Below are 24,848 nucleotides of genomic sequence, written 5' to 3'. Positions count from 1 at the left end.
GTTACGTCAAATACCAAAAAAGTGGGGGTGTTAATATCATTCTTGAGGATACAAATTTGTTAAATTGTTAATATTTAATTCAAAACAAGGGGCTGTTGATATCATTATATGATCTCTTAATTTTGATTTTCTAAAGACAGAAGAATTAAAAGAAACCCTAGTTTCTCACTCCTAGTTTCTTACTTTCTTCATCTACTTTGCAAAATTGCAAACCCTCTCACGCCTCACTGCCTCAGCGCCTTCACTCGTCCGTCAAATCCGGCTGTTGAGAAGAAGAAAGAGAAGAACCCCAAATGTATAGCCATTTATTTTTTTGGCAATGATGTTTAATTTTAATAGTGTTTGAATGAGATCCTAATGACCTTTTAATATTGGGCCTAATGAGAGAGTAGTTGAGTTACATTGAGGCCAACCAAGCAATGCCCTTTTTTGTCATTTTACCACTAAAACTTCGTTTTCGGGCATTTGCAACCAAACACACAATACCTCTATTTGCCGTTTAAAACGCCATTTTGATCTGGCCAACCAAACATGAAAATGCCGTTTTGGACCAAAATGCCATTTTACAAAACGGCGTTTTAAACGCTATTTCAAACGGTAGGCCAAACACACCCTTAGTAAACCTTCACACCGTGGCCTTTCAACTTGGCCCATCGAAGCCCATGCACCATGGCCCTATGTCTCACGCTTCCGCCATGGCCTAGCCCTACCGTGCAAAAACCCAACATGGCCCAGTAGGGGGTGTTGAGAGGACACCAATATACACCAAATTGGGTTAGCTCTCACAATGAGAAAGCCTCAAAGCATGGCCTTAAAGTTTCAAGATCCACATGCTCATATAAAAATTTGGTTCACACTGAACTTGAGAGGACATAAATATACCCCAAATTGTGTTAGCCATACACGCGACATGTGGCCCCTCTTTTGGGTTTGTGGCACACATGAATTTTTAGTATCAAGAAGTTGTTGAGGTTTTGAACCCAGGACATGGCGTGAGGCAATAACTCATACCATGTGAAACAACCAATTACTCCAGAAGCATTTTATAAGCTAAAACATTTATTTTACGGTCATGAAAAATGCACAATCTAGGCTTTAGCTTATAGAAACACGGGTTTTAACTCGTAAAATCAATCATGAAAATGTACAATCCAGGTTCTAGCTTACAACATACATGTTTTAACTTGTAAAATCTATCCAAACGGCCATGTGGTCTCTAGTCGGATGAGATCAACGAATCCGACAACATCCATGTGATAGGCATGGGCCTAAAAATACTTGTTAGGAAAGGCCTAAAAGTGGATGTTAAGAAAAGCAACTATGGCCCAATTTTAATTCTGTGCAGTTAATGGGCCAAAGCCCAACCCAAGTAATTATATACTCTAGGCCAAACCCAGCTCTCTGTGGGTGGGTTAATAAAGCATGTGGTTGCTTAAGAGTCTTAAGTCAGTCTTAAGACACAGCCCAACTTTGAGTGAGCCACAAATTTCAGCCCAGTTCCATAACCATAAGTCCAACATTCATCCAACGGTTCATATTTAATTTACCCTTATTTAATCTCTAAATCTAGTCCGTTCATTTTGCAGATGATTTGTTCATTTACCCTTCTCTCCACTCTTTATTTATTATTATTCTCGCTGAGGTTGTTTTATATTGTTCTCGGAGCAACTGATTATACTTCTATAATAGCGTTTGGATTTGGTCTTCTTTGAGGGTTTTCGTCTTCGAATTGAAGGGAAAAAAGGTAAATTAGATTCGTTTTTACTTTGCGTCGAGTTTGATTTTCTTGTTTTTAGGGTTTCCCTTCTTTGATCGTAGAAAAAAGGGAACCTTAGTTTTCTAGGGTTTGAAAATCTATCATTTCTTATTGTTCCTCTTCTTAAATTCAAGTATATGTTATCTCTTTTCAATTTTCTCGTTTTTAGGGTTTGTTTGTTATCTGAACATGGAATTTAGAAGATTATTTAGGGTTTGCTCAAGAACCATTCGGAAAATGCAGTTTTCAGTACTTAAAAAATCCGATCGAGGTTTATATTTATTTATTTGATGGAGCGTTCTGCAATTTGAGTTTTTTTTTTTCAGATATTGCCTTTATTTTTTTTGTGAAATTTCAGCTTTCTGCTGTTTCAATCCTCTTATCCTCTTTGAATTCCTTTGAAGGAGGGTTTTAGTTTGGATAATGGTGTCCCTAATGGCTACTCATTGTTCCAATTCGTTTCAGCTTTGTTTAGGGTTTAAAACAAGAAAGCTTTCTGCAATTTGAGTTTTTCTTTCTCATACGATCTTAACCCTTTGATCAACGAAAGTTTTCTCGCCATGGACATCATGTTTTCATAACTTTTTTTTCCAGACCACTCATTTAAAGGCCATCCATTAGAGTAATTGGTGTCATTCTCCTATTGTGGAATTCAATGTTATCCCACTTACAGTCGTCTTTTTTCTCACGCTAAGCAGTTGGAAGAACTCATGTGTTAGATTCTAATCTTTGGTTGATCTTACAAATGTTTTTCCTTGCTAATTAGAAATGTCTATGGGCCTTTTGTAGATCAAGCATACAGCCAAGAGTATGGAACATCCAGATGACGAATGTCGTGTAGTTGAAGAAAATCATGGCAAACAAGATGACGAGGTAAGCTTAATTTTTTCATTATGCCATGGATGGTCTGATACTGCACTTGTCCTGTGATTTCTTATGGAATTGAGTGCATGTAAATCATTTTGTTTTCCTCGCCTTTATAAATATTTGTGGTTATGTTTGTGTATGTCAATTCATATTTCTGTCAGTGCATTTGTGTCTATAAGCATTGATGCCTTTAGCGGTTTCTCGTAGTTCATACTAGCATTTGCCTATGTGTTACATTCTTCTGACAGCATTTCATTTCAGTTCATGCATGTATCATCTCTGTGAACAGCTTTGTGATTGCATTCACATTCTGGTTTTATTTCTTTTCTTAGAACGAACAACAAAGATCTGTGGATCTCCATGGATGTAGAAGTAGAACACAACTAAAAAGGTAGTTAACATCATTGAATCCCCCCCCCCCCCCCCCCCCCCCCCCCCCCCCCCCTAATGCAGGACAAAGATCCATGGATGCATGGATTTACTATGCAATCCATGGATATTTGATAAACTAAAGTGCAAAATTGTTAAATTGAAAAAAATAGTGAACTTTATTGAAAAGAAGGAAATGAGATGCAGTGCCTAATATGGCCCTGGAAGCTTGTGGTTTTGCCTTTTTTTTTATAATCTGAATATTAAAGAAGGGCGAATATACCACTTCCTTTTGTTGGTAGGTAAGCTGGGATCGAGCCTTTGACCTCTAGGTTGAAGCACAAAGCCTTGACCATTGAGGTAGAGGCTCAATCCCGGGGTTTGCTTTCTTGTTATATTTTGTTAATCTTTTTTTTTCCGACCGTATTACTTGGGATCAACCTGGGAGCATCGCATTACTCTTTTGCATCTTTTTGTAGCTTTACATCTTTGCTAGAACATTGTTTTGCTCATTCTCGTCATATGGATTGCAGCGCAATGGCGTGACACTTTTCGATATTTGTGCTGCTTTTTTACTGTATTTGTCCCCTGGATATTGTTGGATGATCATGGCTGTTGGGCTGTTTCATATAGACCATTTACTCAAATTATGAATAAATTGAATTTTTTTATCTAGTGTAATAGTCTTCTAGGTTACAAGTTTCACGTGTAAGAAGTGGGTTTGTTAACATTTGATCATTCTTTGTTACAGGAAACAGCTGCTCGTCTTGAGGAGTTCAAAAGATCAATGGATGCAAAGATTGCTCTACGTTCCAGCAATTTGAATCCTGAAAGGCCTGGTTAGTAGACAGAGGAACCACTTGTCTAAAATGTCTGATATTTTAGTACATGTATTGAATCCTGAAAGGCCTAGTTGGTAGACACAGGAACCACTTGTCAGAGATGGATTTGATATTTTAGTACATATATAGAAGAATTATTATAGGTGGTCATATGGTCATGATCATCTAAGTGTTTCCTCAATTGATCCAAAGTTTGCTCTACATTGCAGCAATTTGAATCCTGCAAGGCCACAAGAACCACTTTTCTGAAATGGCTTTGATATTTTAGTACATGTGTAAATTAATTAATATAGGTGGTCATATGGTCATGATCATAGTTGCCAAAGTGGGAGGAAACATGAATGAAGCATCATTGAAAGTCAACATGATGCATGTAATAAGCCTCATTGGAAGCAAAAAAGAAGCATACAATTAGGGCTCTCATAATTAATGCTCCATAAATTTGTAATCTCTTATATGCTATTATCAGAGCAGGAACCGACATTGTTCCTACGTTGGTAATTTATAATCTTTCTTTTTCTAATACTTAATAAAGAAAAAATACAAAAATCTAGTGATATAAGATATAAGAGAGTATTGTCTTAGAAAATGTTGTTCAAAGTACATATATTTTACAATACTATATGTAGGTACAACATAGGAGAAGGAAGAGAAAAAAGAAAATAGAAAAGAAAACATGTGTCAAAATTCACAGATCCTAATCTCATTTCATTTCACTAGTATTCTGACAGAATTAGAGGGGGTGTTTATACAGTATGTTTTTAACCAAAAGACTGTCAGACCATCAACTCATCTTTTCCCTCCTCTCTCTCTCTCTCTCTCTCTCTCTCTCTCTCTCTCAGTATTAGATGCTAAAAAAAAATGGAATTTAAGTGGTGGTGAGATTGCAAGAAAAATCGGCTGAAAGACTTATTTTCTAATACTTAATATGCTCTAATATCTTTTATAAAAAGATGCCACCGAGAATATAAAATATAAGAGCCCCAACTTTATACAAGGATAAAAGGTTATAGCTAGTTGGTGGGAGGGTTAATGTAGGTTAGGGGTTACAAGTAGTAAAGACGACTTCACATCTGATTAGAAATACAATTTTTAAGTATTTATAGTTTTGCATGATTTATTCATATAGATTTAATGTTAAGTTTTTGAAAAAAGATCCACGTAAGTTCTATTTGAAATTCAAGATATTTTAAAGTTTTAAATATAATATATTTTGAAATACACACTTCAGCATTATTAAAAGGAGAAAACACTTTTCTAGGAAAAAAATCACCCAAATAGGAACCGTATTCTTGATTTAGAGGAAACATGTGGGAAGAACGCTTTCCCTAAATTTGGGAAGCGAGAAGAATTTTGCTTTTGAAGCACTGCACCCCATTTTGCATGCAATTCATATAAATATAATTATCTTATACATCCCAATATAGTATACCACTTACACTTACGATTTTGGTTTATGTATTTCGTGTCGTTTCGGTGTTAGTTCAGTAGGGATAGAAACAGAAGCATTTCGGTCGTTTCGTGTCTGGTGGAAAATTAAAACCATGGATACGTTTCACCGCCTCTGATCTTCCTTCGTCAGGCATCTTTCTTCCTAAAGTTTCATCGTAAATGTCTATCATTTGCATATGTTTCCATACGTTTTTTCAGATTTTACAGGATTTCCACCAAAATTACCATCTGAAACCGGGACATTTCCATTTCCGTCACGATCGAAAGACATACCAAAACCGAAGCCTGAAACCTTGGAACCATAACCTATATCTCTGGCAAACATATCAAAGAAAGAGTTAGCCATGGTTCAGCCACATGAAAGCGATGAATGATCCACTTGAAAGTAGATTTTATTCTCTTTAGTCATGGCTCTGAGGTCACCTTTCTGTCTATCAACTTTGTATTAGTTGATCTGTGTTGAGTTCACTGTGCATATTCTGTTTGTTTATTTCTACATGGGGAGAATCTCAGTTATGTCGTGTACATAAACTGGTTATTACATCAACTCTGATAATTCGTAGAGCTCTTTTACATGTGATGTTATATATATGAGAGAGGGGAAGCTGAATGGTCTGCTCAAGAAAAGCTAGGGGATGAAATTGATTTCTTGTTTTTACCTTTCTAGACTAGTGCTAGGTGGCTTGTTGTATTGCTTAAAAATTTGAATAAATTGCAATTTGGTTTCCAGATTCAGCTTTCCTCAGGACACTGGACTCCAGCATTAGGCGCAATACAGCAGTTATTAAAAAGCTTAAACAGATAAATGAAGAGCAACGAGAAGTGATGATAGAAGAATTAAAAAGTGTTAACCTGAGCAAATTTGTTAGTGAAGCTGTAACGGCTATCTGTGATGCCAAGCTCAGGACTTCAGATATACAAGCAGCTGTTCAGGTGTTTCTTATTAAACTTCTTATGCTATCTATATGCATTGAATTCTTTGTTTTTTCATCACTTCTTAGTTTATGATAAAGTTCTTCCATCCCTAGAAAATGGCAACTTAAGAGTGAGTTAATGGAAATATGAACATTTTCCTGTTGGTTATGTAGATAGCATAAAACTTGCGTAGAAACTCAAATTCTTTTTGCCTCGAAACTCATTCTTTTTTAGAACAAATGATATGGAGATGCAAAAATAGGAAGCCCTACTCGGGATGGCCCAGGTGACCGAAGCCCTACCCAGGATGGGGCCCATGTACCTCGGTCACCCCCAACCCACCCCCACCAAACCCTCCCACGCACCCCCCACAAACCAATATCTCATAAAGTTATCTTTGCTGTATAACTTAGATCATATCGAATTTTGATCTATGGGACTGGTTTATGTACTGAATAACGAGGATCGACATGAAACTTGTTCATGGAAACAGCCTGTTTATACCCATATGTGACCTTTTCGGTCTGTATCCTTTTTTTTAGTACATTAATTTTATGAAATCTTCTCATGTATACTTGCTAATACGACATCCCTATAAATAAGTTTTTTGAGTATTTGTCTCTATTTTACAGGTATGCTCTTTGCTTCATCAAAGGTACATGGATTTCGCACCATGCCTGATACAAGGCCTCTTGAAAGTCTTCTTTCCTGGAAAATCTGGAGATGATTTGGATATAGATAAGAGCCTCAAGGCAATGAAGAAGCGCAGCTCTCTAAAACTTCTCATGGAACTCTATTTTGTTGGTGTTATAGAGGATGCAGGCATTTTCATAAATATTATTAAGGACCTGACTAGTTTGGAGTATTTAAAGGATAGGGACACAACCCAGATGAATTTATCTCTTATTACGAGTTTTACTCGACAAGGAAAAATATTTCTAGGACTCCCTCAATCTGTACAAGAAATTCATGAAGAGGTACTAGCAATAATTAGCATTACATAGCTATTCAGTTCCTCATTGTTAACTCTAATGTCAAACTTAGTTTTGCTTAAATATTTTATTTTTCCAGATTAGTTCTCGTTTCTTCTTATGTTGAATGCTTTCCTACGCTATTAGTAAAGAACCTGAGTTGATGCAGTGTAATTATAATAAGCTAGTATATAACTTTTTGCTTAATTATTTTATTTTTCCAGATTAATTCTTGTTTCATCTTATGTTGAACACTTTTATATGCTATTAATAAAGAACCTGAGTTGATGCAATGCAATTATAATATGCTAGTATACAACTTGCACATCTTCTGCATTGTATTTTATTATTATTTTACCATTATTCTTTTTGTATTTTGATCATTACTGATCTTGGATTTTTGTATACAAACAATGTTTGAAAGCTCATTTAACTACCTAAGAGCTCTATGATGGGACTTGGCTCTGTTGATAATTTTTGTTTTTTGAATGGTATCAATTCCATTCAATAAAGGGGAAGACCGAGATGGTCCACCCAAGATTAAAAACAAGAAAAAAAGAGTACAAAAAAGGAGAAGAAACATGATCAAGGAGGAAGGAAATTAAACATTATCAAATCCAACTTCCCCACACCAACTTTGGCAAGCCTATCCGCTACGCCATTAGTGGATCTTCTAACGTGCTTGAACACTACAAACGATCCACTAATCCTATCAAAGATCTCATAAAAAAAAATGCCTCGAACCTCCACGGGGGGACTTGGCTCTGTTGATACTAGGGTTGAGTTTTAAGTGCAACCTCAATATTTTTCTTTTTGCATCTCATGAAAATTTGGATTGAGTACTCCAAATACTTATTTTTTTTAAAAATCCATAGCCTTGCAACAAAAAAACTTTTTTTTTCTTCAGTTTTTATTGGCTTGTAAGTTTCTATAAACTCAAAGAAGTTCTTTATCATTTTTGTGAACCCAAGCAGAACATGGAAATGAGATTTCTAGTTGGCTTTCGGAGTTATAATGGTTGGGATGGAGTATAAATGAATTGGATGGTTCTTTGATGTTCTGCGAGACTATAGGCCTAAAACATGACCTAAAGTAATGATTTTTTCGCATGGTAATAAGAATACTGATTAATCATGTACCTGTTGGTAATGGTCATCATCACATTTGGTATGGTACACATGTTTTGTTATTTAATAAGGCTTAAGTCAATCTCAAATTAGATCTATTGTCTCTTAATCACACAATGCAGAGCAACTCCTCACCGACCCTGGTTGTTTGCCTCATATCATACATCCACCTTGGCAAATAAATAGGGCCTACATTTATCTGAGTCTTATGTGGAATTAATGTGGCTTATCACCTGCATGTGATCAGCCTCATTGCTTGAGTAGCTATTTTTGTTTAAAGGGGTTTGCAAAGAGTATGGATGTGAGAAAGTTGGAAAGGAGTTATAGAGAAAAAGAGAGTTATATGTATGTCTTAGAGAGATATGTGAAAGGTGGAGGGGAGGTTGATGGTTATAGATAAGAGAGAATTTGTAGGTGTCCCGTAACTGTCCTCTAGGTTTTTTAAACTGCACCCTATATAATGGCCCTAAAGAAAAAGACGCACCTTTCATTTTATTCACAGATGTTGAAAATTTAACTTCCTTTGGCTACTATGCTCTGTCCATCCCCATAAAAAATAAGAGGGGGCTTCCCTATATAAATACAGTATAGTAGGTAACCGCATTTCATGGATGAAGCAAAATATAACCACAATTCTTATTATGCATAAATCACGCATACAACAGATCCATGTAAAAATGATTGAAAGACCACACTAATGTCAAACATGTCATTTGTTACGTTTTTTTCCTAGTGACCCATGCATATTTACAGTGAGAGGAATGATGGAGAAAGCAGGTTAGAGACTAAAACATTGAACTTGCAATACTTGATTGCTAGTTATTCCTTCCTCTCTTCATCAGAAATTACATATCTTATCTCAAGTTCTTTCTCAAAGTGTATGAAAAATTAACTTAACAATTTCCTGAATATTTTGAAATCTCTTTGGTTTCCAATTTTTCTTCTATTTTTTTTTTGGAATGGTACCAAATTTCATTTTATATTCATCAGCTTACACATTTTTTGGTCTACGCCTGCTGTAATTTTGTTTGCCCTCTAGAAGTCTTGAATTCTGTTTTCTTCTTCTTCAACTCTTGACTTCCTGATAAAATGCATTGCAGTTTTTTAATGGCCTTAATGTCACAGCGGATCAAAAGAAAATTTTTAGGAAAGCAATTAACTCTTATTATGACGCTTCTGCCGACCTCCTCCATTCCGAACATGCGGTAAGAATTATGATATCTTTATTCACGGTCAATTTTTTTTTTTCAATCTACTCATATTGGTAATCATCTATTCTCTCTTTATTAAGTTAATGGAATTGATTACCATGCATCTGTATTTATGTATTCTCTCTTTATTTAGTTATCTAATTCTTTATTCTCTTCTTGGCTATATGTGAGAACTAGTTGTAAATAATGTATTTGCTGATTCTTTTACTTTGCAGTCAATTTCTTTTTCTCAATCTACTCATATTGGTAATCATCTATTCTTTCTTTATAATGGAATTTATCAAATACCAATTTGGACCTAGTTAATGGAATTGATTACCATGCATCTGTATTTATCTATTCTCTCTTTATTAAGTTATCTAATTCTTTATTCTCTTCCTGGCTATATGTGAGAACTTGTTGTAAATAATGTATTTGCTGATTCTTTTACTTTGCAGGCACTTAGGCAGATGGAGCATGAAAATGCGAAGGTTTTGAATGCGAAAGGGGAACTCAGCGAAGAAAATGTGAATGCATATGAAAAGCTTCGGAAATCTTTTGACCACTTATTCCGCGGTGTGTCTACGTATGTTTCCATGATAACTGTTCTCCTGTTCCTCTTAAAGTTTAAATTGTTTCTACACTTTCAGTGTAATCTTTTAGTTAGCTTTTTAATGGTTTGATCGTTGCAATTTTACTACAGGGTGTCAAATACCTCGTTTGTCATCATTCCTTTTTCTGTAAAATCTGTGTGGTTATTCCTTTTATCCAGAGTCCAGACTGTAGACAACTCCTGCAGAGTTTAAAGATGTTGTAAGCTTACTGTATGTAAGCTCTAGATCTGTGATGTCATGCGGTTCCTATAACTAACTCTTAGCAATTGTATCATACCTTAATCAATATATTGGGGTCTTCCATATAGGAAATGTTCAGTTTATTTCCCTTTCGTTTGGGCAATTGGTGGGGCGTATCTAATATGGTACCCCTCCCTGTCTTGTCTTTGTTTTTGAATGGCAATGGTTTATATTAAAAAGGAAAAGAAAAGGAGATCTTCCATATAGGAAATGCTCAGTGCACTTCCCTTTCATTTGGGAAATTTGGGAGGGGGGACAGGGGAGCTGGGCTATCAAACATGGTACGCCCTCCCCTTTCATTTGGGCAATTATCTTTTTCAAAATGCATGTTTGTTTGCTCTTCCATCACTGACACGTGGTAAATACAATTTCTTAAGATGTTGCTTCATTCCTTTAGGCCCTGTTTGGATTGCAAGGAAAACATTTTTGATGGAAAAAATTTTCTTGGGAATTTTTTCCCCACAATTCCGAGGGGAATGATATGATTATGATTAATTTAGAGGGATAGTATCATAAAATGAAGGCCTCTAAGTAAAAATTGACTAGGGTTGGTTCAAGTTATCTTGTTTTTGTAAGTGGAAAAAAGTGAGAAATTTAGAAATATTTTCCTTTCCAAACTTTTCCGTCGAATTCCCGCAATCCATACATGGGCTTAGTCGTTCTTATTATTTTTCATAATTCTATTTATTATTTCTCCATTTCACATTCTCATTACTTTTTTTCGTCACAGCTTAGCCGAAGCACTCGAAATTCAAACCCCTGTAATGCCAGAAGATGGTCACACTAGAGTTACAACTGGAGAGGACACATCATTTTCCGTTTCTGGAAAAGAATCTTCTATTCTTGAACCTATTTGGGATGATGAAGATACGAGGTCCTTCTATGAATGCTTACCTGATCTCAGGTTTGTTTGGCATCCGTCTTTTCAGACTTTCTAATTCCAGGTTTTTTTTATTAGGTATGTTTGGCATCGGTCTTTTCTGACTTGCCAGTTCCACATTTTTTTACTCTATAATATTTTGGTGATCAAGTTATCTTCACTCATTGTATGTGTTAATTACTTGTGTACTTAGTATTGTTTGCACCATGTTTTATCCAGAGCTTTTGTTCCCGCTGTATTATTGGGAGAAGTAGAACCAAAGATGACAGAGCAAGTATCCAAGACACAAGAGCAACAAACTGTAAGGATGTGGTCTGATTGCTATTTTTGTGCTTTGACTTCACCTTTACCATCTAATATTGTGAAAATAGTATTATTAGCCTAGAAAAATATCATTTAGAATTTATTGTTGCAGAAAAAATTATTTCCTAGTCGCTACTTATCTTCACTGACTTATATTGCACTATATTTTTGTGTTATTTTGGTGTATGATGTTCTTAACTTTTTATCTGTTGAAATAAACTTTATCAAAATGAAGAGATGAGATACAATGTGAATTAAAATAGTTGTGACGCGAGAAACTAATTATTTTGAGTGTGATTATCTATACTAGTACAGATAGAGTTCTCAAAGCATGATTTTTTTAGCAGTGTCCCAGAACTTATGAATCGCAAGTACTGTATATGCAGGATTTACCATCTCTGTTATGATGCTGCTACTTCTTTTTTTCTTGTTTGTTGAATTAAATGTCATGCTTCAAATCGATGACAGTTTATCTGATTAGGGTTGCATATTTGCAATTTAAACTTTAGTATTTGAGTCACGTAGATGCTGTAGGCATTAAGTATAACTTTTTCTAAGTTAAATCTAGTTGAGTATTCTATCTTTTTTCTTACATATCCTGTATTGTAACAAATGGTGTGTGATACCTGTGTCTGGATGTATGCCCTAGATTTTGGAAATGCTTAGAGTTGTATTTGCTCTCTGTATTCATTTCTGGGAATCATAGCGTGAAATATTTGTGCAAAGTTTTTTGGACCATCCATTCGACACCTGTGAGGTATCCAATTGTCCATGTGTCCTCAACTTGACCCTTTGCCTTAGTGGTGATGCACTCAAGCGTGTAATGCTGATCAGAGATTCAAGATTCATTCTTATATACAAAAAACAAAGAAAATAAGGAAAAAGAAAGAAGCGTTCATGTGTCTATAAATGTTTCAAATTATTTATGTTACCCCACATGAATGACACATTATAGGGTCTTTTAGAATATTATTAATAAAACGTTATCAGCTTGGGAGCCTATATCTTTAGAAACATTTGGAATATGTTTCTATATGATTTTCTAGAAGGCGTCATTGCATTTGTTTCAACTGATTTCTCAACCACTGCCTTTTGTTACCTCATTCTATCTGCCTTTTGCTTACAAAATTCGTTTCCCACCTCTTTAACATCAGTATAGATTTAATCCTTATATGTGCATATAATGCACTTTTAATATTTCATAATATCCTAAAACAGCATTTTGCAGCGGAAAACAAACAGAAATAGAACAATAAAAATAGTGTATAAATTTAAAAAAATAGAGAAAAATGAAACCAGTCATTTGAAATTCCCCATATGGCCATATCCGTACAAGTGGATCAAAAGTACTCCATTTCAGGAAAAGGACAAGAAATTCAAGCTCCTAAAACATGGATATCAGAAAGTTCCAGACCTAAACATTGCTCCTCACCATTATTACAATACATACATGTCCGAAGCAAAACCTGAAATGAAAAATGAAAGAAGAAATTCGAAGGAAAAAGCATTTTTTATCAAATTCATATGAAATTCCCAAACCCTAAGCCAAATAAAACGAGTTTCCACCATTAAAGCAGATCAAAAAGTAGAAGAAATCCTATAATTTGGAATAATTAATTGGAAATTAAAAAAATAAACTTACAAATGAATCTGGGATTTTTCATTAATAAAAGATTGAACAGATAGGCACTGAAACAGTTCAACCCCCCGCCGCGTGGGTCGCTCTCTCCCTCAGTCTCAGTCCCTTCCTCTCCAACCAAAAAAAAGGGGAGCTTTTTTCTTCCCTTGTTGAACCCCCAAAGGGGCTTTTCTATGCAAGGGTTTTGGAGAGGTAACGAAAGCTAGAATTTATTATTATTATTATTTTGGTGGTGGTGGTGTTGTGTGGGGGTGGAGGTGTGGTGGTGGTGTTGTGTGGGGGGTTTAAGAGATGGAAAAATGAGAAGCTTATTGCTGCTGAGATGGACAAGAGCGAGCCTTCACGAGAGCGACTGGCGGAGAGAGAGGCCACAAATCAGTAGCAAACACCTAGGCGCAAAAACACACAAACTCATGTTTTCTTTGCACAAGACAAATCTAGGGTTTCAATAGATGCATCTAGAATATAAGTAAAAGAAAAGACGAGGTGGAAGAGAATTCATGGATGATATCTGTTCTCTGATACCATGTCACAAAAAATAAGGTTGGGAGTTGAAGATGAGAATAGTTGAACAAAAGGGAAGAGAATAGGGTAGAAAAGAGAGAGAAATCATGGTGTTTGGAGAAGTGAATATTCCAACTTCCTGATTTCTCTCCCTTTTGTATTTTTTCATTTCAATTAGAAAAGAAATCTCCTGAATTTTCTCCCTTCTGTATTTTTTCAATTCAATTAGAAAAGAAATCACATAGTTGTCAATCTCAAGTGAAATAAAAAGAAAAAGACTAATCTAACATTATACTATCGCCTATGCTAAACATCATAAAGAAAATAACTTCAACAGGTTCCTTGTTAGTCGTGCATAAATTCTTTCAGTTGCAATGATTTTTTGTGCGTGCCACTATTGTTCATTGTCAGTGTCATAACCATGCAATCTGCTCTATAGTTCATCTCTTCCCCAAATGTCTTGTGAGCTTTTTTTGTCCATAACCATTTTGTACAGGTTTTAATGTTTGGTTTACATTTTTCCCCTTTTTTCCCATTTGTATTATCTCAGCAGTTCTTTATTGTTTTATTTCTCCCTTCATTAGTATAAATGCTTTTTCTCCGTCTTATTCCCTTTATTTAGAGCCTCTGTGCGTATCCTAAATAGTATTATGTATGTGTTTCTCTGTTCAGATAATTTACTTTTCTCTGTCTGTCCACTTACTGAAGTATTTTTGTTTGCAGGAATCAGCATCAGAGCCGGACCAAGTTCACCTGGCAGTACAAGACACTACAGAGGCATATGTGGGATCCGATTCATTGCAGGAGGGAAAAACTGATGAGAAAGGAAAGGACAAAGAGGATAAAGATAAAGAAAAGATTAAAGATTTGGACAGAGAGAAAGTGAAGAAAAAAGATGGTGAAAGGAAAGGCGAAACTGAGAAAGAGAAACTGAAAGGCCTTGATGGAACAAATTTGGATGGTCTGTTACAGAGGCTTCCGGGTTGCGTGAGCCGTGACCTTATTGATCAGTTGACTGTAATTACCATTACCTGTGCTTATTTGAAATATTTGACATTTTATTTTGTGGATTAATCATGAATTTCTTTGCTTAAAAAATTACCTTTTGCAGGTTGAGTTCTGTTACTTGAACTCAAAATCAAATCGAAAAAAGCTTGTGCGGGCTTTGTTCAACATCCCTAGAACTTCTTTGGAATTACTTCCATACTATTCTCGTATGGTAGCAACATTGTCAACATGTATGAAAGATGTCTCTTCTATGCTTCTACAGATGTTGGAGGAGGAGTTCAACTTTTTGATAAATAAAAAGGTGCGCTTGAGTTTGGAATGATGTGTTAGACCAATTAGAAGTTGTTAGAACTGGTTTTGATCTGTTATGTATTCTTGTATCCTATATGTTGAATTTCATTTCTTTCCTAGATTTTTTATTTATTTTTAAAATGCCTCTTTCCTCGAGTTGTCGCTCTCTTCTTTCTTTTCATTCTTTTGTTCTGAACATGCTTCAGGATCAAATGAACATTGAAACAAAGATCAGGAACATAAGATTTATTGGAGAGTTGTCCAAATTCCGAATTGCACCAGCTGGACTTGTCTTTAGTTGTTTGAAGGTAATGTCTTTAGTTCACAGGAAGAGTTTAAGTACCTTTGAATCTAACATTTGGCTTGTTTAGGACATCAATCTACTCTCCTTTGAGTAGGTGAAGCATTTTTCTGCCATGTAAACCTTTGTTGATGCATACAATAGTTAATCTGATTTGTTCTTTGCTTTTCCATGTTTCCTTTTTTATTTGTTTGTAATTATTATTTTATGTTCTTTAATTTCAATTAGTGGCATTTTGCACAATACATAGACTTTCTTCATCCTGCGTTGCTCAGTTTCTCTCTAGTTTTTTGGGATATATGGATTTCTTGTTTGTTGTATAAAAGCTATCTTTTTTGTCTGTGGAATGAATGCAATTATGTGCAGTAAAAAATCTTGAAATTTTTTTATCTGCATATATCAATTCTTTACAAATGTGTGGACACGTTGATGCGAATTATAACGGAAATATGAACCAAATGTCGATGAGAAGCTCTTGATTATAATTAACAGCAATATATTTCAAATCTGTTATCAACTAGTAGAGAAAAATTACTTCAGTAATCACAGTAACTAACCTTTCAACTGATACCAAACTCAAAAGACGAAGAACTGCTGCAGAAATAGATCTAGACTAGGTTGAATACAACCGTAAATCATATCCTAAGAAAAGTTGCAGTAAATAGCTGCAGATATCTTTCAAACAGATGTTTTCTGGAAAGAAAACTCCATCAACAGCCACTTGCAGCTACAAACCTGCATCAAACAAGCTTCTTTCTTATTCAAATATCCCCAAAATGGTTATCTTTGTCTATGTGCATGCGCATGAGCATGTGGGTGCATGTGTACATGTGTGTGTGCATGTGTGTGTGTGTGTATGGTTGAAATTCCAAGATTTTGTATGAACTAAAAGGTGAGATATTGATGGGTTGAAGAAAATTGTTTATTTGCTTATGCATGTAACCATTCAAAAAAAAATGTATGCATGTATTTATATAGGAAAAACCTACATCCTCCTTCACTGTATCTGCTAAAGTACCTATTTATATAATGGCTGTTGTAATCTATCATAGCAACTGACTGTGGAATCTATATTCTGGCAAAAAGCATTTAGCTTGCAATGCTGAACTCAAATCCTTCTTCTGACTGGATCTCTTTCTTCTAAGCAGGCCTGTTTAGACGATTTTACTCATCACAATATAGATGTTGCTTGCAACCTTCTTGAGACATGTGGACGTTTTCTATATCGTTCTCCAGAAACTACAATACGCATGGCAAACATGTTGGAGACATTGATGCGATTGAAAAATGTAAAAAATTTGGATTCTCGTCATAGTACTCTTGTGGAAAATGCTTATTACTTGTGCAAACCACCTGAACGATCTGCCCGTGTATCTAAAGTTCGCCCACCATTACACCAGGTATAGAAAACCTATATGTTTCTCTATAGAAACCTGTATGGTTTCCTATAAATTACTTTAACTTCGATATGCTTTTTCGTACTATTCTAAATTATTTTAATATTGCGCCTGCAGTATATCAGAAAGTTGCTTTTCTCAGACCTGGATAAGTCGTCCATTGAGCATGTTCTGAGGCAACTCCGTAAATTACCTTGGGATGAATGTGAACCATATCTTTTGAAGTGCTTTATGAAAGTTCACAAGGGAAAGTATAGTCAAGTTCACCTGATTGCTTCACTTACCGCGGGCCTGAGTCGCTATCACGATGAATTTGCAGTTGCAGTTGTTGATGAGGTTTGTTCTTTTTGTTTTGTACTTGTGGTTAATCATCATTTGGTCCTTACAAAAATTATCTTGTTTTTCTGTTGCATTTGAGGTATTATCATGTATAGAGTGTTTCTATTTCAAGAAATGTTGTTTTTCTTTCTTTCTTTCTTTTTTTTTGGTAAATTTAGAGCCATTTTATGTGTAATTTGAAATTGCAGACTTTATGATAGGAGAATATACTGTTAGAATCCAGATACCATCATTTTTTTCACCACAATGTCTTGATGGCACAGCGATGTCTTCTTCCGGTATCCTTCCATTAACTTTAAAGCTTATGATAATCATGATATATAAATATTAATGGGATTTGGCCACTCTGATAATTTTTTAAAATACTTAATTTCAGTAATACTATATATTATCTCAAAACTTTTGTTGATTGTGTATAGTATGGATCAGTCTCTCAGTAATATGTATTACACACGAGTATGACACCCATTATGAAGTGTCAAAGAAGCAGCTGAATATGCACACCATAGAGGATTGTGTATTGTGTAATGACCAATGCTGTTGCGTTACTGTTTCACAAAAAAAATAAAATAAATTGTGCATTACAATTTTTTGCCTAGTTGAGCTTTTGACCTGTTCATATCTTCCATTGAAGCTGATCTAGATCAAATTATTATTTTTTTCCAACTTGATACTTTCAAGAATCTGCATTTGAGGTTGCTTGAAGCATTACGCCCTTAAACATCGGATGGAAGGGAGGGTTATATGGACTCCTGCATTTAGGCGTAATTTCTTTGATAGAGAACTTATATCGGTTTCCAGGCTTTTTGATGTTCTTAAGAGTTGTTATATTAAGAGGGATGGGGTGGATGCTAGGGTTGGATTTGGAACACTGCAGGTGAATTCACATCTAAATCTTTTTACAGCCATTTACTGCGCTCTCCTGTTGCTCCTGTGATTGCCAAAGTTTGGTCTATCCCGGCTCCCCCTTCGGTTGTTATTTTTTGGTGGGCGGCCATATTAGGGAGAATTCAAACGATTGACTTTTTGAGAGATAGAAAGATGATCATTATTAATTTTTGTACCCTTTTTCAAGAAGATGGAGAGTCGGCGAACCATTTGCTTCTTCATTGTAGTTTTGCGAGAAAGGTGTGGGGAATGGTGTTGGGGAGGTTTGGTGTGCATTGGGTTTTTCCGAGGGGTATGGCCTAGGCTCTAGAGAGTTGGCAATTTGCTCCGTGGTGATTGAAGGGGAAAATTCTTTGGAAGCTATCATTTCTTGCCATTATATGGTCGTTATGGAGAGAAAGAAATGCTAGAGCTTTTAGAGGCATTTATGAAAGTGCTAGCTTTGTTGCTTCTAAAGTTACGGCGTTAACTATATTTTGGGCGAAGTCATTACCTTTATTTAATTTTGTATTCGCGATTGATTTATGGTATGGATGGTTAGAGGTGTGCTCGAGTGTTGAAAGGAGTAATAATATTGTTCAAGATTGGGAACCTTCGGGGTATGGCTCGTGTAAGCTTAACTTTGATGGATCAAGTTTAGATGACCCTGGACCGGCTGGTATTGGTGGGGTTTTAAGGGATGATAAGGGTAAGGTGATTTGGTCTTATGCCGGGCCTATTGGAATTGCCGATTCGAACGAGGCGGAAGTTCGGGCTGCTCATCAAGGAATAAAGCTTCTTGAAGGGGAATATCTTAATAATGTTGTAGTGGAAGGTGATTCTATAAATGTTATCCGATGGTTATTGGGTTCTCATAAGTTTCCGTGGAGGTTTGCAGACTTCTTTAATGAGATCCTAGAAATTATCGGAGATTCTCAGGTTGAGTTCAATCATGTTAGGAGATCGGCAAATGAAGTGGCGGATTCACAAGCTAAGAGGGGGGTTGGTTTGGAGTCTTTGGAGAGATTTGATTTTCTTCCCTCTTGAGGGTGTTACTTCTTGTGTTGTATTGTTTATTTCTTATTTGTAATTTCTGACCATCTCTGTCTTTTTTTATGAATCTGCATTTGATTTGGAGTGAAGTCATATTGGTCGCCTACTTGCTCTTCAATATTACTTCAGTCAATTGGAAATCAATTTGATTATCTTTAGGAAGCTGGTATTGTCATAACCCTTAGATTTAGGCTTTTCCAACCTTGTATTTGTGTTGCCTGATTTACTTTTATTTACTATTTTACATATAGGACAAACTAACATTGCTGGCAACAGCAGCCCCTTCTTTTTATCATTATTATCTGTAATTGTTGTTTTAAAGCAATACTTATCTGTTGTTCAATCAGGACTCAACTAATCCTAATGTATTGCAAGTTCCTATCAAGAAAATTTTGTGACAAAAAGAGGAGTGTCTATGATCCTAGTGTTACTAATACTTTTATCCAATAACGATTGAGTTCATATTGACATTGAATTAAATTCCCACCATTATTATTTCAGGTTTTGGAGGAGATTAGGGTGGGATTGGAGTTGAATGACTACGGAATGCAGCAAAAACGCATAGCTCACATGCGGTTCTTAGGAGAGCTGTACAACTATGAACATATTGAATCATCTGTTATTTTTGAAACACTGTATTTGATTGTTGTTTTTGGCCATGGGACAGCAGAGGTAATATTATGTTTTCCTTCTAATTATCTACTCATGGACTCCATTTTGTGCATTTTGTGAACCCTTTTTATTTTTATTTTTGAAAAGTTGCATTTGTGAACCTTGACTATTTGATTTTCAAGGTGCATTTTGTGAACCTTGACTATTGGATTTTAATGGTTTCATACTTTCATCTGTAGAAATTTGGTCGCAACCATTGTTTAGACTATAGAAGCAGAGCACCATTTTGATGAATATATCATCTGGTTTATATTGGTGATATGTATCACTGTTGCTATAATATTTTGGGTACTAAAGGAGTCGGAACTATTTGTAAAGTTGGGGATGTTAGTAATATTATGTGAAATTGGAAAAGCGTCATTTAAAAATTGTAGTATCTAAATAATCCCAACTTTCGGATTTGAGTGCTTGATCCTGACTTTCCAATTTCCTAGGAGCTATTTCACTGCTTGTCATTGCTTGAAATGTGATCTGCTCAATGTTGTTATTGGGGAATCCCAACTAGTTGAGCCAATCTCTGCCTCGTTGTTAGTTGTAGGGGTGAAATTTCTGGGCTCCAGTTAGTAGTAACTTCAATTGAGATTCTCCTCAAGTTTTAACCAGTACGAACTGATTTTGGATGACTCTGGCTTTTGTGGTTCTTTATGCACTATTCTTAATCTCGTGATGGATGTAGGTTGTGAAGTATCCATTGTTGATTTAATGAATTAGGACTTTGATGTAGACTCTAAAGGAATAATTTATTTTTTCTGTTTTTTACTTTTATTAATAAAATCTGGCTTCTTTGATAAACTTTCCATGTATGCATTCTTGTCTCTTCTTCTTTTTGCGCTTTACCTGAAGTTTCTATTTATGCATGTGTGCTCATTATCTATTGATCCTTTTCCTTTTATTTGTGTTTATTTTAGTATGATTTTCCACTACGGTATATCCTAATCAAGTGGCTGACTTCTTTCTTTGTGTTATAAAGCAAGATGTGCTGGACCCACCTGAAGATTGTTTCCGCATCAGAATGATTATAACACTTCTCCAGACTTGTGGCCATTACTTTGACAGAGGTTCTTCGAAAAGAAAGCTTGACCGATTCTTGGTGTATTTCCAGAGATATGTTATCAGCAAAGGTTCTATGCCATTAGATATTGAGTTTGACATTCAGGTTAGTTATGCTACTTCATTAGAAGTACTTGAACGCATATCATTTATATGGGATTTGCTAGCGTCCATCGCAAAAGGCATTTCGCGGATGGGCCGTTTCATGTGAGAGCAGCCACACAGGCTCACTTTTCAGCAGATTTTGTCTTCATTCACGAGGTGGCTGCTCTCACATGCAATGGCCCATCTGCGAAATGCCTTTTGCAATGGACACTAGCAAATCCCCATTAATATTAGTATATCATTTAAGGTCTAATAGCAAGATTGAAAGTTTCCTGGGGGCTAGAGTTGGCATATGTAATATACCTGGTTTATCGTTTGACTCTGAAATTACAAACATGATTTGAGTTATATCATTCTGCTCATTAAACGGTGAAAGGCTTGACTCTATGATCACAGTTTCCTCGTCATTAAAACATCAATCTGATTGTTATCACTCAACACTATGAAGCAACAGAAACAACAAAGAAAGTCGGCATGCTTTTCATCAAATTTCTTTTTACACATGTTTTTAAGCATTAGAGATATGGCTTTGTTAGACTACTCAAAATTCAGTGACATGTGACACTTGTTGGCTAATACCCAATATTTTTTTGGAAAAGGATTCTAAATATTCCCAAGAAAATCATAAGAAATTAAGAAAATAGTATGATGAAATAAGGACAAATTAAAAAAAAAAAAAGGAATTAGAGTAGGATCTATGATATAAATTAAGGCTACTGATGTTGGCACTACCATGTTTTGATAATTGCTCAAACTCAGCTTTGTCTTATCTTTTTAATAGGCTTCTGAGAGCTTTTCTGGAATTGTTTTTTAATTATGAATCTTTTTGGGAATTGTGATAACCTTTGGCAGCTCTTTAAATAATAAAAGACAAGCTGAGTTTGTGCAATTATCAAAACATGGTAGTGCCAACATCAGTAGCCAAATGAAAATGTCACAACTTACCAAAAAGGAAGAAATTTCTATTTTCTAATTGAGGAAGACAATATAAGACATTAAAACATTCTATTGTTTTTCCTTCCCTTAGAAAGCTGTTCTGAAAAAATGTGCCCTCTCAAGTGAGCTACCAATGTCATTAATCTACCAATGTAGATAATCTATCAATGTAGCACCTTGGAGATTTGATGACTTATTTGATGAGATTTAGGATAGTATTGGATCCCACTCGATATCCTTCAACCACATTAAGCGGTCAGCGAACGGGGATGCAGACAAACTTGCTAGAGAGGGAGTCTCTAGGGAGAGATTTGAGCTTTTCGATTTTTTTCCTTGTATTTTTTCTTTATGTATTTTTACTCTTGAATCCTGTTCTTTTCCTTCGCTTGTAAATTTGGGACCCTCTTGTCTCCTTTTCAATGAAATTTTTATTTGCCATTCAAAAAAAATTGTAGATAATCTACCAATGTATGGTAAAGATAGCTCATCAACGGAACTAACTTGCTAATACTATCACATCAAACCTTCAAAATAGTTTCAGCTGATCTTTCATTCTTTTTTTTTTTTTTTGAAAAGTGACAGAGATATATTAATAATTCATACGAAAATTACATGAAGAAGGGACCTATCGTATGATGGCCTAGGAGATAACTCCAGGGCCCTGAAAAAAGAAAAATTCCAAAAAACTATTCCCCCTATCCCATCCCCTTTACATCCACCATTCCCCAAAAAATTCCAAAATTTGCGACCTTTCTATAGGATCATTCTTAAAACCCCTAAAAAACTACCAAAAACCACCTTTGCGATCTTCAACGAAGATCTTGAAAATAAATACGGATGAGCAGAAAATGTTAGCGGTCCTAATTTGGGCAGACCTAGCACGATTCAAACCAAGCCCACATCATACCTATGCCGAGCACTTCTCTAACTCCCAGGATGTGCTGGATTTGGAAATCTGGCATTTCAATGAGGAGATCCTCCGGAACCCGAGCCAAGAATCCCGGATTTTTTCTGCTAGCGATCATTTCGTCCACCAGCCAGATGCCCACCATCTTGTTAGCTTCCCAATTCAGCCTCCTCGCCATCCTTTCTTCGTTCAAGATTAGTTTGCAGAAAGGATGTTTATGCAACGGCAAGTGGGTTTCTTTGACCTCGTCTGTCCCACCTGATCTTTCATTCTAGATAAACTTTAAAGGCTTGTTATAAGCTGCCTGGAGTTTCCTGGTGAGCTATCACTTCAATGATTCTCAAAAGGTTTCTTTAGATTTTAGACGTAGATTACTTGAAAGTTTGTGGCTGTGTTTGGATTTACTTTTGATTATCATTTTGAAGATTTTTTTGGATATCCAATTTCTACTATTAGTTCTCCTTTTTTATTGGTTCACATGCAGGTATTTGCCTGTATGATTCAATGGAACTCTAAAAACTTTAGATTTCACATATCTTTTATCTTCCCCATCATTTTGTGACTTAGTGGGTTAATTGTAAATTGGAACATATGCAGGATCTTTTTGGAGATTTACGCCCTAATATGACTAGGTACACATCCATCGAGGAAGTTAATGCGGCCCTAATTGAACTAGAGGAGCACGAGCGTGTGGTCTCAACTGAAAAGACCAACAGTGACAAACCCACTGATACTGAATCCCACAAATCACACGCCCAAATGATGGTTAGCCACGCAGCAAACGGACAACACTCAGCAAATGGAATTGAAGAAAATGGCAGAGGCCATGAAGAGGTAGAAAGCAATAGTGATACAGAGAGTGGCAGCATTGATATGGAGGGGCCCATTGGTTCAGATGAAGATGAAGATGGCTGCGACAGTGATGACGACGATGGTGGTGGGCCCATTGGATCCGACGAAGATGAGGACGTCCAAGTCAGACAAAAGCTAGTAGAAGTAGATCCTCAAGAAGAAGCCGACTTTGAGAAGGAACTAAAGGCGCTGATGCAGGAGAGCTTGGATTCACGAAAGCTCGACTTACGTGGCCGGCCAACTCTGAACATGATGATACCTATGAACATTTTTGAGGGGTACAAGGACCACAGTAGACCTGTGGAGGGGGAGAGTGGAGACGAGACATTGGATGAAGAGGGTGGGGGAGGGAACAACAAGGTTTGTGTGAAGGTTTTAGTGAAGAGGGGAAACAAGCAACAAACAAAACAGATGTTTATTCCCCGTGATTGCTCGCTCGTTCAGAGCACAAAACAGAAAGAGGCTGCAGAGCTTGAAGAGAAGCAGAACATTAAGAGGTTGATTTTGGAGTATAATGATAGGGAGGAGGAGAACAATGGGATTGGGGCTCAGCCGACGAATTGGGTGCAGGCGGGTGGGAGTAGGCCAGTCGGCCGTGGCATGTGGGACGCAGCACATAGGGTTGGTGGCATGCGACCGCGTCACCATTCTTCTGGAGGACTTTATGGCAGGAGAAGGTAGAGCGAAGAAATGAAGGTTATATATGTGGGTAGGGGTCAGTGAATCCAAGCTTGAGAGTAGATAAAAAAATGCTCATCTGTTACGTGGGTCCTCCCAGTTACACTTCCCGTGTGCTTATTTTTCAGCTTTTTTGCTCTCAGATGTGAGTGGAGAAAAAAAAAGCTCATCTTATCACATGGGTCCTTCCAGTTACACTTCCTTTGTGCTTATTTTCAGCTTTTTGGTTGTCGGCTGTGGGAATGTGATCCTTCTGCACTGTTTTCCCGAAAGGGAATACATCTCTCCAAGTTCCTTGTATATATTTTGATCTGTATTGGAGTTCAAAGAGAGAGGGAGTTGGGGAAAGGAAGGAGTCATACAATTGTATTTGTACTGACTTTTGATCTGTATTTAGCCGTATCATACAACTCTAGTAAATGCAAGAGGCTTGAACCACTCAAATATCATGAATTTTTAAGCGGTGTTCCTGGGTTTGAACAGCTCAAACTGTCCATAAATCACTTTTCTTCTAAAGGCTTTAATGTGAAAAAGAAGGGTCCTGGCAGGGCAGAGAACTAGGAAGTTCTCAAGCAGATACAAGAGGCTCCAATTGCCTTAAAAACCCCATTAAAACACCTAATTGATCAAGGGATATAAAGGATAGGTAAAATTCCATTTTTGGGAAGAATAGCACTTATCCTCTTTCTGTAAAGATAAAGGGTTATTTTGTGCAATTGATCT

At 36.2% G+C, this 24,848-nt stretch overlaps 1 protein-coding gene across 1 annotated transcript; it reads left to right on the top strand.

Annotated features, from left to right (window-relative positions):
* The first annotated feature begins 1,594 nt into the window (after nucleotides 1–1,594).
* LOC143848040 (regulator of nonsense transcripts UPF2) lies at nucleotides 1,595–24,607 on the top strand. Its single transcript, XM_077356820.1, has 17 exons — nucleotides 1,595–1,744; nucleotides 2,546–2,629; nucleotides 3,744–3,831; nucleotides 6,017–6,219; nucleotides 6,834–7,178; nucleotides 9,400–9,504; nucleotides 9,948–10,075; nucleotides 11,074–11,247; nucleotides 11,443–11,524; nucleotides 14,393–14,686; nucleotides 14,781–14,978; nucleotides 15,175–15,276; nucleotides 16,418–16,669; nucleotides 16,784–17,002; nucleotides 19,427–19,597; nucleotides 20,568–20,753; nucleotides 23,193–24,607. The coding sequence occupies exons 2-17, from the start codon at nucleotides 2,567–2,569 to the stop codon at nucleotides 24,126–24,128; spliced, it is 3,546 nt and encodes a 1,181-aa protein (XP_077212935.1). The 5' UTR covers nucleotides 1,595–1,744; nucleotides 2,546–2,566; the 3' UTR covers nucleotides 24,129–24,607.
* Nucleotides 24,608–24,848: the final 241 nt, after the last annotated feature.

Source organism: Tasmannia lanceolata, unplaced genomic scaffold (assembly GCF_043159265.1).
Source record: "Tasmannia lanceolata isolate RefF3 unplaced genomic scaffold, GAP_Taslan_0.1 ptg000016l, whole genome shotgun sequence".
Classification (NCBI taxonomy): Eukaryota; Viridiplantae; Streptophyta; class Magnoliopsida; order Canellales; family Winteraceae; genus Tasmannia; species Tasmannia lanceolata.
This window is presented reverse-complemented; position numbering and strand designations above follow the sequence as displayed.

What these genes read in the sequence shown, in the direction of transcription:
- LOC143848040 (XM_077356820.1), top strand. Translation starts at nt 2,567, where the DNA reads ATGGAACATCCAGATGACGAATGTCGTGTAGTTGAAGAAAATCATGGC. An exon ending in TACAAGAAATTCATGAAGAG is followed by an intron (nt 7,179 to 9,399) that starts GTACTAGCAATA and finishes AATGCATTGCAG; the next exon opens with TTTTTTAATGGCCTTAATGT. An exon ending in GAATGCTTACCTGATCTCAG is followed by an intron (nt 11,248 to 11,442) that starts GTTTGTTTGGCA and finishes TGTTTTATCCAG; the next exon opens with AGCTTTTGTTCCCGCTGTAT.